Source organism: Bos taurus, chromosome 26 (genome assembly GCF_002263795.3).
Source record: "Bos taurus isolate L1 Dominette 01449 registration number 42190680 breed Hereford chromosome 26, ARS-UCD2.0, whole genome shotgun sequence".
NCBI lineage: Eukaryota > Metazoa > Chordata > Mammalia > Artiodactyla > Bovidae > Bos > Bos taurus.
Window position 1 is genome coordinate 50,894,812 of NC_037353.1, and position 12,785 is coordinate 50,907,596.

The window sequence follows — 12,785 nt, forward strand, 5'->3', positions numbered from 1 at the left end:
CGGGCGAGCTGGGCGGGCGGTGATGGTCGCACCCCTCAGTTACAGAATGTCAGCAGCCCTTTGATGCGAAGACTGCGGCACCTCAGGCTCAGCCTCGTGGAGGGCTGTCTGGACACGCTGCAGCTCACCTGGGAGGACGCCCGGCAGCGGCAGCTGGAGCAGAGCTCCACGGACAAGCTGCTGTCCGACTTCCTGCAGAGCCCCAGTGACTACACCGCTGTCGGCCTGGTAACGTCCCCGGACACGCGCTGGGGGCCCCCCCACCGTGTGCCTGACCAGCCATTGGGAACCCAGAAGGTCGGGGTTCATAAACGTCCCCCGAGATCTCTGAGCAGAGAGGTTCTCTGCCCCGGTAGCTCCCAGCAGCCCAAAAAGGCCCGTCTGATTGGCTAATGAGATCAGGGTCTGCCTGGGGGAGGTGCCCCTTCCCAAGGCGGGTGCTCTGACCGCTGTGTCGCCACAGGAAGCCGTCCATAAAGGTGAGCTGCCATCTGTTAAAAAGATGAGTTACATCTGCAGAACGATTCTGAGGAAAATGTGTTCTGTTCTTAAGACTGAGATTTCATCAAGTGTGGACCCAAATAATTTGACATAACTAAATGAACCAAATAGTCCTAAATGGGACTCAGTACAAACTCATGTCCTTGTCAGTTCAGTTCAGTTCAGTAGCTCAGTCACATTCAGCTCTCTGCGACTCTATGGACTGCAGCACACCAGGCCTCCCTGCCCATCACCCACTCCCATTCTTGTCAGCCTGCCCCAAACTGAGGCTCCTCAGCAGACTCTAGAACCTCCCAGCACCTGAGCCTTGGAGACCCTCGCCACATGGCAGGGCTGTTGGAGGGTGGGGCCTGGGTGGGCAGCAGCGGTGGCCCTTGTTGACTGAGGTGGTTTGTGTCCCTGAAGAAGTGGTTCAACCTGAAGCACTGCCTGGCACACGTGGTGCTGGCGCAGCTGGGGAGCCTGCAGTCGCTGAGCACGGAGTGCGAGGAGCCTCACCCGCGGCTCCTGGGCCTGGCCGGGAAGGCGCTGCGCCTGCTGGCTGAGAACTGGGACCTCCTGCTCCCTGCCTGCTCCTGGGAGGAGAGCCTCTGGGTGCGTTCTGCTGGCTCCCAGACTGACCGCTTAGGCCCAAAAAACAAAAATATATTGAGAGCTCACTGGATCTTTGTAATAACTGGGGTAGAAAACAGGCCTTGAATTCTCTGGGGTCAAGAAGCATGGTGTGGGCTGTGGAGGGAGGAAAAGGCAGGCCAAAGGCCTGACCCCCGGAGGAAGAATTCGAGGGGGAGAAGGGGCAAGCAGGACAGGCTGTCCTATGTGGAGCATCCCACCCCCGCTCCAAATGGGGGTGTCCCCGGGCGGTGGTTCCTGGCGCCTCCCCCACCCCAGCAGCTCTGTGCCTGAGGACCGGGTCCCTGCCCTACCCAGGGATCGGTCCTGCCCACTCTTGCTGCTACCCCTCACTCCCCGCCCCCACCCACCCACACGGTCCAGGGAAACCCTCCTCCCGACAGCCGCGCCAATGCACCCAGGACTGCCCTCTTCTCTCCAGTACCCACCCCTGCCAGGTTGCCCTGCAGGCCTGGTGCCCCTGAGGAAGCCCCTGCCCCTAGGAAGGGATTCTGGTGACAGCCGCCACCATGGGAGCTCCTGGTCGTCATCCTAAACGCCTCTGTAGATGCCAGAAGGCATCGGCCCAGGTGCAGCCAGGCCGGCCCCAGGGACCTGGCCGGGTGCACAGCCCTGGGGTCGGCTCAGTGGCAGCTGTCCGGGTCTCCGGGTCCTGAGACGTGACTCACGTTTGGGGGAATTGGTGGCATTGTGGCCCTGCATTCAACCGGTATGCACTGAGCACCTGAAAAGGTAGTTCTGAGTCAGGTAGATACGGACCAGACATGTGGCGCCTCGTGAGCGGGCATCCGTCAAGGAAGCTGCGCTCACCACACGCCCACTCAGAGGGGCTACCCGCCTCTGTCTTATCCCCGCAGACCCAGGGCTCCCCCAACCTGAGTCTCCTGGGCCCGCTGCCCCCCAAGCAGGTCCCTCTGGCCTCCCGAGGACCCCTTCAGGGTACCTTGTCCTGCAGAGGAGACAAGAGGAGCCTTGGCCCCTGGGCCCCTGGGGCAGATGGGCACCCAGCTCCCCCAGGCCTGGTGCTCGAGGGAGGGGATTTGCAGAGCCTGAAGGGGCACAGCACAGAAGGCCACCCCACGGGCATGCCAAGGCTCCTCCCTGTGGCACCTGCTAGGTGCCAGCTTCTCTGCCAGGCCCCCACCGGTCACCTAAATCAGCAAAGGATGGGCTGCAGCTGGCCTGCCACGCCCCTCACCCAGGAGTCCTGCCGAGATACGTATCCACACTGCCCCAGGCACTGACTGGAGGGGTGTCCTCCGCAGGGAGCCGCTGAGCTGAGCAGCCTCAGGGGTCTGGAGGTCAACCAGGAGGACCTGGAACATGAAGGGCCCTACAGTGAACTGCCGTCCTTCAGAGCCACCCCAGAGGAGCAGAGGAAGGGCTGGGATCAGAGGGTACGCCGGCCCCTGCCCAGCCCCAGGCCTCCCAGCCCCAGGCCGCCCGGCCCGCAGAGCCCGCCTGAGTCTGAGCTCCCCCCGCAGAGGAGGGTGGTGCTGGCCCAGCAGTACCTGGCCCAGGCGTCCGAGGTGCTGCTGCAGTGCCTGCACGGGGCCCTGGGCAGCAACCTCCTGGACATCGCCGCGGCCGCCAGCCTGGAGATGGTGGAGTGCATGGGCATCCTGGAGCCCGCGACCGCCTGCCAGTTCCTTGCGCTGTCTCAGGTGTGCTCTGCTCTGGTCCCCTTCTGCAAGGTCCCCCTTGGCCACTGGGGAGAGGGAGGCCCCCCCAAGACCCCAGTGCTCCCTCTGCTGGCGGCCCCACCCACCAGGATGCGACTGGGCTCCGCTTTAAGGACAGTGCTCATTGGAGGAGGCACCCCAGGTACCTGGAGAAGGGGGCCCGGCCCCCCATCGCAGTTCCTGTGGGCGCACGAGCAGCGGAAGCCCCCAGGCTTGTGTTTCTGGGGTTCGGGAGAGCAGAGCGCTCTCCTCCCTGCGTCCTGAGCCGGTAGGCCCGCGGGCTCAGCGGTGAAGGCCGCCTCGCCCGGCCTCTAGGCTGTGCCAGCCACCTGGAGGAGCGCCTGGGTGCCCACCTGCCACGGACATTGCCCGGACCCCCATGGCAGCCTCAGCGGTCTGTTTCAGAGCTGCTCGGCCTCCGAGAGGATGCGCGATGTCCTGCTCGCCGCCACGGCCAACACCAGCAGCTCACAGCTGGCTGCGCTGCTGCAGCTCCAGGACAGGCTGAGACGCCAGGAGAGGACATCCACCAACCTGTGTGCCAGCGTGGAGCAGAGACTGGCCGCCATATCCAAGGTAAACCAGCCGAGGCCACCCTTGAGCCTACCCCGCCCCGCAGCTCTGCAGATGCCCTCGGACCAGGTGCAGATCCCGGCCCTGCCTCCCGCTTGCTATATGGTTCTGGGAGACCCACTCCCCATCTCTGAGCTGCAGCTTCTCATGGGCCCAGTGGGGAGAGCAGCTCACCTTCAGCATTGGCTGGACTCTGCAAACTCACAGTACAGACACCCAGGCCTGCGATGGTCGTGAAGGACCATCGGGAGGATGGGGCTCTAGGGGGGTCCATTTCAGTTCATGCTGTGTTTGAGGAAATGTTTTATATTCCGCCAAGTCTTAGAATTTAATTTTGGAAGAAATTTGCAGAGCATGGTAGCTAATAGAACCTCCTTTTTATTTGGACTAGCAAGTATGAATTGGAGACTTAAAGAAATTAAACTTGATGAAATTGAATACAGAGAACAGGCCAGAACACTCCGGTCAAGCCCACCCTCCTCCTCTGTGGGGCTTCCATGGCCGCTGGTGTGGGCAGACCTCGCACCCCTCGATCCAGGCTGCCTTTCTCCTTCTGACCAGCAGGGATGGGATGGCTCTCTGCGCACGGCCGTCCTGTGTGTGCCGGGGGTGTTACGGCAGCCCTGGCCTCCAGTGCCTTCCCGCGTGACAGCCCAGAAATGTCTCCAGGCCAAGAGCCCTGCCGTGACCCAGGGACAGGAACCCCCCCTCCTGCAGGGCAGGGCCAGCCTGGAGGAGGTGAGAGGCAGTCTGTAAACCCTGGGAAAACTCATCAGTTGAAAGCCTGGCAGTCTTCTGCTGAGACACGGTACTGGAGAGGACGCCCCAGCGGCCAGTCAGCGGGGATCCACGTCCCCAGCCCGTGAGCACCGGTGGCACAGCTTCAAATGTGTGAACAGAACCGACTCAGACAGAGCCGCAGACAGATCCTCGGCTCCGTGGGGAGGCTGGACCCATCCTGGCAGTTGCTGGTAGAAAGAGAAGATGAATCGGCAGCAACCTGCAGAAGTGTGCGAGAACGTCCCCGAGTGCAGGAGGCCTGCACAGACGTGGCCCGACGTTCATGGAACGAGGAGCCAGGAAGGAGCAGGCGCACCTGCCCCCCCAGGTGTGTGCGGAACCTCTACCAAGCGGACCGTCCCTGGCCGATGGATGCCTCAGCAGACACCAAGTGCTGAAATCACTCAGAGTTTGTTTTCTAACCACAAGGAAATTAAAACATAAATCAATAACTAAAAGATACACGTAAAAATAAACGCAATTTCCTTGAAATTAAACAGTATGTCTATCATCATCAATTGGTCAGAGAAGAAATGACAATGGAATTTACAAAATACTTTAAATTGATTTAAAGAATAAAAACACTATATATGAAAACCTAGGAGCCTTGTCTAAAACAGGGTTTAGGGAAAAATACACCCTCGAGTACAAAAAGAAAGCCTTAAAAAACTGATTTAAACTTTGATTTCAAGAAGCTAGAATAAAAACATTTCAAAAAAAAGGAAAACAACTGAGAGACAGAACAACAGAAACCATGAAATTAAATCACGCCTCCGGCAGAGGAGATCAATAACAGCAAGAATGGGTTCCTGGGGCAGACTGCCAATAGTAAAACTGATAGACACTTAGGAGGACCTGACGAAGAAAAGACAGAAATTTCAGGATAGGTGATATGACATCATGAGATCCTTCAGACATCGAAAAACTAGTAAGACTGTTTTTATAACCTTACTCTAGTAAATTTGACAATTTGAATGAAATGGACAAATTCCTCAAAAAACATAACCTACCAAAGCTGACAATAGAAAATCTGAATAACTTAATCTCTCTTCAAGAAGTGAAGCCTTAACACCATCACAAAGACAGTCCCAGACCCAGTTGGCTTCACCAACAAATTCCCCCAAACACTGAAGGAAGAAATGATCCTTCAGGGATCAGGAGCAAGAGGAACACTCCCTGACTCTTGAGAGAGGCCCCACGAGCCTCCTTACTGAAGGCCCAGCGAGGCCCTCACATGCTGGGAAAATCTCTACCGCCGTGGACACAAAGTATCAGGCCCCACGAGCCTCGGTACTGAAGGCCCAGCGAGGACCTCACATGCGGGGAAAATCTCCTACCGCCGTGGACACAAAGCATCAGGCCCCACGAGCCTCCATACTGAAGGCCCAGCGAGGCCCTCACATGCGGGGAAAATCTCCTACCGCTGTGGACACAAAGCATCAGGCCCCACGAGCCTCCGTACTGAAGACCCAGCGAGGCACTCACATGCGGGGAAAATCTCCTACCGCCGTGGACACAAAGCATCAGGCCCCACGAGCCTCCGTACTGAAGGCCCAGCGAGGACCTCACATGCGGGGAAAATCTCTTACCGCCGTGGACACAAAGTATCAGGCCCCACGAGCCTCGGTACTGAAGGCCCAGCGAGGACCTCACATGCGGGGAAAATCTCTTACCGCCGTGGACACAAAGCATCAGCCCAAAGGCCCAGCGACTGTGAAGGGATAACGAAGGAGGATCAGATGCTGTGCACCATGCAGTCCAGTATTTTAACTCGTTCAGTATAGTCCACCGTATTAACAGGAGGAAAAGGAGACAATCATAAGGCCCATAAAATCTATCAAGATGATAGATGCAGAAAAACTGTCAAAATTCAACACCAGCCCGTGATTTCAAAAAATCAAGATAGGAGATCATTTTATTTATTTTTAATTGAAGGGTGGTTGCCTTACGGCGTTGTGCTGGTTTCTACCAAACACCAACATGAATGGGCCAGGGGTTTACCCCTGCCCCGCCCCCTCCCTCCCCACCCACCCCTCTGGGTGGTGACCCAGCCGGGTGTGAGTTGGCTGAGTCACGCAGCAGTTCCCACTGGCTCTCTGGCTTACATATGGTAATGTATGTTTCCATGTTACTGAGAAGATAATTTCCTTAACTTGATAAAGAATATCTTTAAAACTCTACAGCAAAGATCATACTATACATTAATTTTCAGAAAAATTCTGAAAACTTTTCTCCTAGAGTTGAAATGACGCAAGAAAGCTATCACACTTCTATTCAACGGAACAGTTAGACTAGAAAAAGGAATAAAGGGCAGAAGCATTGAAAAGGGAGAAGTAAAACTGTACTCACAGTCAGCGTGATCGTGGGCCTCGAAAGTCAGCATCTCTGAGACGCAACATGCAGACGGCGGGAGGCCACGACTGACGGCTGTGCCGTGACTGCGTCTCCGCACGCCAGTTACAAGTAGCGACAGTGTCTGAATAACCGTTTTCAGTGACATCAGAGCCAATCAAACACCTAAGGAAAATCTAATAAAAGACATATGGTCTCTACCCCCAAAACCACAAACATCTCTAAGGCAAATTCAAAAAGAACTGACTAAGCAGAGAGGCAGCCGCGTCTGGGGGATGTAAGGAAGTGCCAGCTTCCGAAACAAAATAGCAGGACCTGCTTGAAGCGGCGGAAGAGACCACAGAGAAAGGCCAGGAACAGGCCCGCTGCACACGCCTGACGCACGTCGAGGGCGACACTTGGGCGGGGAGGGGACGGTGCAGCCCCCTGAGAAGGTGACACAGTGGAGCTCGCGGACGACGCTTTCGGAGACGAGCCTCCTCATCACCAGGAAGGAGGTACTTACTACACACTGCACTGCACGGACGTGAAGAACCTCTGTTCATCAGAACCACAGCCCAGGAGTCAAAGGTGGAGCTCAGAGGTCCAGCACGCTCCCGGAGTGACCGGGAGCTGGAATCCTGTGTGGAGAAAAGAGGTGGCCCGCTCTCGGGAAGAGAAAGATTGAGCTTCCAATAGAGGAAATTCACAAGGCTGGACTGTCACAGAAGATACCCAAACGGCCAGTAAACTTTTAAAACGTTTCACTGGTCATCAGAGAAACGCAAAACTTAAAACCCTGCCCAAGTGCTACTGGACGTCCACCAGAGGGGCGGAAAGCACCCAGGGCTGAAGAGGAGGGGGCCCCAGTGGGGGTGGGGGTAGGGTCCGTCCGCACGTAGCCCCTTGGGAAGTGAGTTCAACTCAGCAACTCCCTGCGGGCTGTGGTCCCCAAGGGCAGACGTCACAGCAGTATTAGTGCCCACTGGCCACAGGCGGATGAGAGGCTGTGGCTCCCCCGTGGGACACTGCAGGCGAAAAGGGCACCAGGGTCAGCTGCCACGGGTGCCAGCCTGGAGGGGCCCCGGACGCTGGGCGTGGCCGCTGGAGCGGAGGCGGTCTGGCCCCTGTAACCCATCCCCCAGACTGGGGCGCACGGTCTCCCCCTGCTTCGATCCGTCTGCTCCGCTGGAACAGGCGTTCCCCGCGCCCCCTGCCGTGGACCTGAGTGTGCACACTGGTCAGTCGCTGCAAACCTGAAGCTCATTTCATCAGCAAGTGGGGAGAGGGTGTGAGCGGCTCCTCTGTGGGGGTGGTCTGCGGGCTGCCTGTGGCTCCTGCTGCAGACCCGCAGGAGAGGGGCTGAACCGCACCACCTACCGGCTGGGAGACTGCGGGCCTCCGGGCCTGTGTCTGCTGGGGGTTGGGGGAGGCGCCGCGGGGAGCGGAGGGGCGGGGCCGCCGGGCCCTCCGCGGCGCTGGGTCCGTGTCTTCCCGGCGGTGCCCGCGGCGAGGTCCGCGTGCCTCTGCTGCCCCCTGGCGGCGGCCGCCGGCCCGGACTGACCCCGAGTGTCACCCGCAGGCTTGGCAAAACCTCTGGGTCACCGAACAGCACTTTAACCTCTTGAATGACATTCCCCCCACGATGCGGATCGTCTTTCTGCACCACAGCAGGGACGGGTGAGGCCTTCTCCCCTGTCCCCCAGCTGCTCCCCAGGACCCTGCCTCCTGCTCCGGCGGTCGCTGTGCACACGGCACTGGCCAGGGTGGGCCGCCCGTTGGGATGGGGTGGGTGGACCGTCCCTCTGCCAGGGTGCCCAGGCTGACGGGTATGACGGCGGGGGGCCGGGCACAGTGCCGCGTCCTGCCAGCACACAGCCCTGGCCTAAAGGGCACGGTTGAAGTGCAGCAGAACCCCTGGTCTGCCAGCCTTGGGTAGCAGGGCGGGGGGTGGGGTGCTGTGTGACTCCGTGTCCTGACTTGTCTGAGGTTCAAGGAAGGGCCTCATGTCCGGGGGGTGGCACAGAGTCCGCCTCTTCTGGGCTCCTCTGGGACCCCACCCGTCCCGCCAACAGGACCCATCTGTACGGCGCCTCCTACGACAAACCCAACTCCATCCCTGCCGCCAAGGGCAGAACACTGCAGACAGGGCGTGAGTCGTGCCAGAGCGCCGTCCTCTGTGGAGTGGGGCGTCCCTGGGAGGGCGGGACACACAGAGACCCGAGACTTCTCCACCGCCCCCCTCCCCAGGTTGCCAGCCCCCATCCAGGCATCTTTCCCAGGTAGGGAGGGGGCATCAGGTGGAAGCAGCCGAGCCTGGCCCGTGTGCCTCCCACTGGGGATACCCCCCCCAACATTCCCTCTCCAGCTCCTTCCTCAGCCTCAGCACTTCATTCCACCTGCCCATTCATTTACAAGCACAGATAGAGAGCCATTTGCTCTGTCCCAGGACCCCCTGGCTACTTCCTGGTGCCCCGAGGGCCTGTCCCGGCTCCTGAACGTCAACAGGAGTGATACCACCCACCTGTCCCCTGCCGGGGGACCGACCCCCCGTTCCCTGCTGGCCCCTCACTGTGTCTGCAGAGCAGTCTTGGCACATTGCAGAGGCCAAGTTTCTGTCCGCCTTCCTTCCCAACCTCTCTGGCCGTCCCCCCTTCAGCGGGGTTCTGGCGCTGACTCCTGGGGAAGGTCCCAAAGCTTTGCCTTTAGCTTGCCACCCCCCATCAAGTCTGGTGGTGCACAGGGCTCCGTCCGCAGTGCTCTCGGCCTGAAGGGCAGTCTGCGAGGCCCAGTGTGGGGACGTGCCTCTGTCTCCGCAGGCTCCTGCAAGGTGGCTCGGGTGGCCGTGAGCCCCGCCGACTTCTCCCGCCTGCTGGCCAGGGTCCAGCAGTTCCGGGAGCAGGCCCAGGCCGAGGCCTACAGTGGGGACATGGCCCTGAGCACTGGCCTGGTGAGACCTGAGCCCATGGGTAGGGCGGGGACCAGAGCAGTGCTGCGGGCTGGGGTGCCCTGGCTCTGAGCGGGCCTTTCCTGGGGGTCGCCTACAAGGTCTGGCCCCTTCCCTCTGGCCGCCTGGGGCGGGGTCCCCTCTGACACCTTCTGACCTCCGCGGTTGTTTGGGTTGAGGAGGAGTCGGAAGGCGTGCACCCGATGGGGGAGGACCGTGCGCTGCCGAGGTTCGAGGCGGTCTTGAAGTCCATGGAGCAGTACCTGCAGCCATTGTTCCCACTGCTCAGCTGCCCCCCGGAGCCCAGGTACTGCCCAGGGCTGCCTCCCAAGGGGCTCAGGCACCGAGTTCCAGCCAGACTGCTGGAACCCTGGGGGTGGAGGGGCACGCCGTCCCTCTGTCCCCACAGGTGTGCACAGGTCCCAAGCAGTGTGACGCCCAGGGCGAGGGTGGGCGGGCAGGGGGCTCCGTGAGAAAGCCAGCTCAGCCTCCGCCCCTGAGCCCCGCGGCTAGCTGAGCGGCTGGCTGTGGGCGTGGGGGCAGGCAGAGCCGTGTCCTCTTGGGGACTCTGAGGCCGCAGCCCCGGGCTTCTTTCTGTGCGGAATTGGGCGGCGGACTGACCTGGAGAGAGCACAGGCCCTCGGAGACAGAAGCTGGGCTCTGCCCACCTGCTGTCGGGGGGAAGTCTGGCCCCACCCCAGACCTTTTCTGGGGGACGTCACTGCCACGCGGAGCCCCGCTGTCCTCTAGTCTGAGTGTGGTGGGAGGGGAGAGCCTGGCAAAGGGCCCGGCCCCGTGGATCTGGGTTTGGGGGGAAGGAAGCTGGAGGGGTCAGCGCATGGACTCCCTGATTGGCCAGCAGGTCAGAGTGTCTTGATTCCAATGTGCTCATGTCCATGCCCTGGTCTCGGGAGACAGGCCCCCAGCAGGGAGCATGGGGAGCCTCATGCCCTGATGCTGCCCTGGAGACGTGCCGCCCGAGGACTCACTGCCCCTTCTCAGTGGTGCTCATGGGTTTTTTCAACCTGAATCTGTGCCTTTGCTTTCAGAGCACCGATCCCCACGGTCGTGGCAGATCCTGGGAAAACCAAGGGCAAAGACAAGGCGAGGAAAGCGTCCCTGTCCCAGGGTGAGGGGGCCTGGGGCCCGGCCTGCGGGACGGAGGCCGGCAGAAACCACTCCGCACGGCGCTGATCGGTGCCCTGGTGGGCCACGTGCAACCCCCCGCTGCCCACCCCGCCCTCAGGAGCCCCGCCTGGGCAGGCCGAGGGGCAGACGCCATGGCGATGCCACCGTCACCCTCGGGGGCCGACGGCTGGGGTGGCTGCGGGGTCCCGGGAGCAGCACTACCCTTCCTCTAACGGAGCTGCCCCAGCGGCCACGGTCCCCTCCGGACAGTCCTCGGGGAGGGGGGCTAGCGCAACTGCCTGTCCCTGAAGGGGCTCCCTGGTGGGAGGAGCCGAGGCTCCAGCACCTGCTTCAGGAGTGCCCACGGAGCGTGGGCGGCCCTTGGCACCACAGAGGACATGCTGTCCCCCCACCCGGGCTGTGTCCAGGTCCTGACTGTGCCCAGTTCAGCCTCCTCCCTAAGTCCCTCGCGGGGTGGGGGTGGGGGTGGGGGTGTGAGGGGCAGGGGTCTGTGCCTCCAGTGGGCAGTAGCAGCTGCGTCCCCCCTGCCACAGTGCAACCCGAGGTCGCAGATGACGTCATCCTGATCGCAGACAGGGATCTGCTGGAGCTGCCGCTGGAAGGGCTCTCCGTGTTCGACGACGGGCTGGTCTCCTCGCTGTCACGGGAGTTTTCTCTCCAGATGCTGTGCAATCGCCTCCGCAGAGAGGAGCCAGGTGAGAGCCCGGTGGACACCTGAAATGCGTAGATGGCTTTTCACGATAAGAGAGTGTAACTCTTGTGACAAGGCAGTTGTCTAAGTTGCCATGCTTTTCGAGACCCTGGCGCATTTGGAAGTGTTTAGGGAGCACGTCCATGAGCCAGTGCTCTGACAGCTGCCAATGTACCCCAGGCAGGACCCTAACTTCCCTCCTGGCCTCACAAACTTCTGTCTCTAAGGAGGGGACTGGTGTTCACCAGCTAACGATATAGTTGGTCATCGGTTAGATGGTGAGAGGCAGCAAGGGAGACGACCGGGAGGCCTGGCTTGGCCTGGGCGCAGGGGGAGCCGGGTGTGGTCATACTGTGCTCCATGAGCGTGCAGGGCGTGTGAACACTCTCCAGGCTGCCCATTCGTGCCCTGTGGTTTCCAGGTATGTTTCACTGCGATAAATGTCACACAACATTAAAAACAAAGAGATTGGACTTTTATTTTCACCCAAGATAAAGTGAAAGAGACCAGATATGCCCTTCCAGCTGAAACAACGAACACCCAGAGGAAAATACATGAAGCACCAGTTTTCAGATACTGGCAACCAGGCAGTGGGCCCAGCAACCCCCAAGGGGGGAAACAGGCAGGTGAGCCCCAGCTTTCCGCCTGGAAAGAGTCTCAGGCTGCACAGGTGAGGGGGGCTCAGGCAGAGCCCAGTGGTCTCCCCAAGGTGAGCAGAGTGGGGCTGGGGACACATGCGATCCTGGGAGGAGAGACACGCAGAGGGTCCCCTCCATCCCCAGCTGCAAGCCAGTTAGCCAGGTGTGTGTGGAAACACAAGAGCTCATGGCTCTCGGCATCAGGCACAGGGGCCAAGCCTCTGCCAGGGGAACCGGTTTCAGTCCTGCCGCCAGAGCTGAAATATGCCTCAAGGCATCAAACTGTTTCCAGGTAGCTTAACTGCATCTCAAAATAAGGTTTCAAAATTTTTTTTAAAAGTAAAAATTAAATTTAATTTCAAAATTAAAAAAATATCCAGGACCCAACAAGGTAAAAATTGAAATGTCTGACATCCAATCAAAAAGTACCTGCTTTCAAAGACCCCTAAAGAAAAGTCCGTCAAAAGCAGAAGCAGACATGACACAAGTGGCAGTCAGCCAGCAGACCGTTAGGCAGGCCCTGACCTGCGGCCCGCGTGTCGGGAGGTGGTGGGAGGGGGAGTGCGGTGAGCAGAGACGGGCAAGACGTGAAATGGACCCGAACTGAGCTTCTGCTGAGGAGAGACATGCCCTGGGCAGCGTTACTGCAGCCTGGCATGGCAGGAGGGAAGCCTAGTGAGCTTGAAGAGATTGAAAAAGCAAACTGGGGAAAAAACACAATGAAAACACTGTGGAGAACAGAGCAGCAGTGAGCTGCCGGGCAAGGTCCAGCAACTGGATGTGCCTGCAGAGGAGCTTGCTCTGGGGATTATGTGAGTGCATAATCACCAGCTTTCCCCCCAGATTTCATGAAAACTGCA

At 59.7% G+C, this 12,785-nt stretch overlaps 1 protein-coding gene across 15 annotated transcripts in view; it reads left to right on the plus strand.

Moving 5' to 3' along the window:
- CFAP46 (cilia and flagella associated protein 46) overlaps positions 1-12,785 on the plus strand; it is a 95,284-nt gene that overhangs the window by 72,067 nt on the left and 10,432 nt on the right. For 5 of the 15 annotated variants that reach the window (XM_024986023.2, XM_024986026.2, XM_024986027.2 and 2 more), the window contains 11 exons: positions 40-228; positions 907-1,095; positions 2,400-2,531; positions 2,619-2,798; positions 3,222-3,392; positions 8,083-8,180; positions 8,576-8,782; positions 9,320-9,450; positions 9,627-9,754; positions 10,497-10,551; positions 11,130-11,291. In XM_024986023.2, coding sequence (XP_024841791.1) covers positions 40-228; positions 907-1,095; positions 2,400-2,531; positions 2,619-2,798; positions 3,222-3,392; positions 8,083-8,180; positions 8,576-8,782; positions 9,320-9,450; positions 9,627-9,754; positions 10,497-10,551; positions 11,130-11,291 — 1,642 coding nt within the window. Of the gene's footprint in view, positions 1-39; positions 229-906; positions 1,096-2,399; positions 2,532-2,618; positions 2,799-3,221; positions 3,393-3,780; positions 7,738-8,082; positions 8,181-8,575; positions 8,783-9,319; positions 9,451-9,626; positions 9,755-10,496; positions 10,577-11,129; positions 11,292-12,785 lie in introns of those variants that run through there. The other 10 variants (XM_010820164.3, XM_059882118.1, XM_024986024.2 and 7 more) reach the window with 9 other exon arrangements.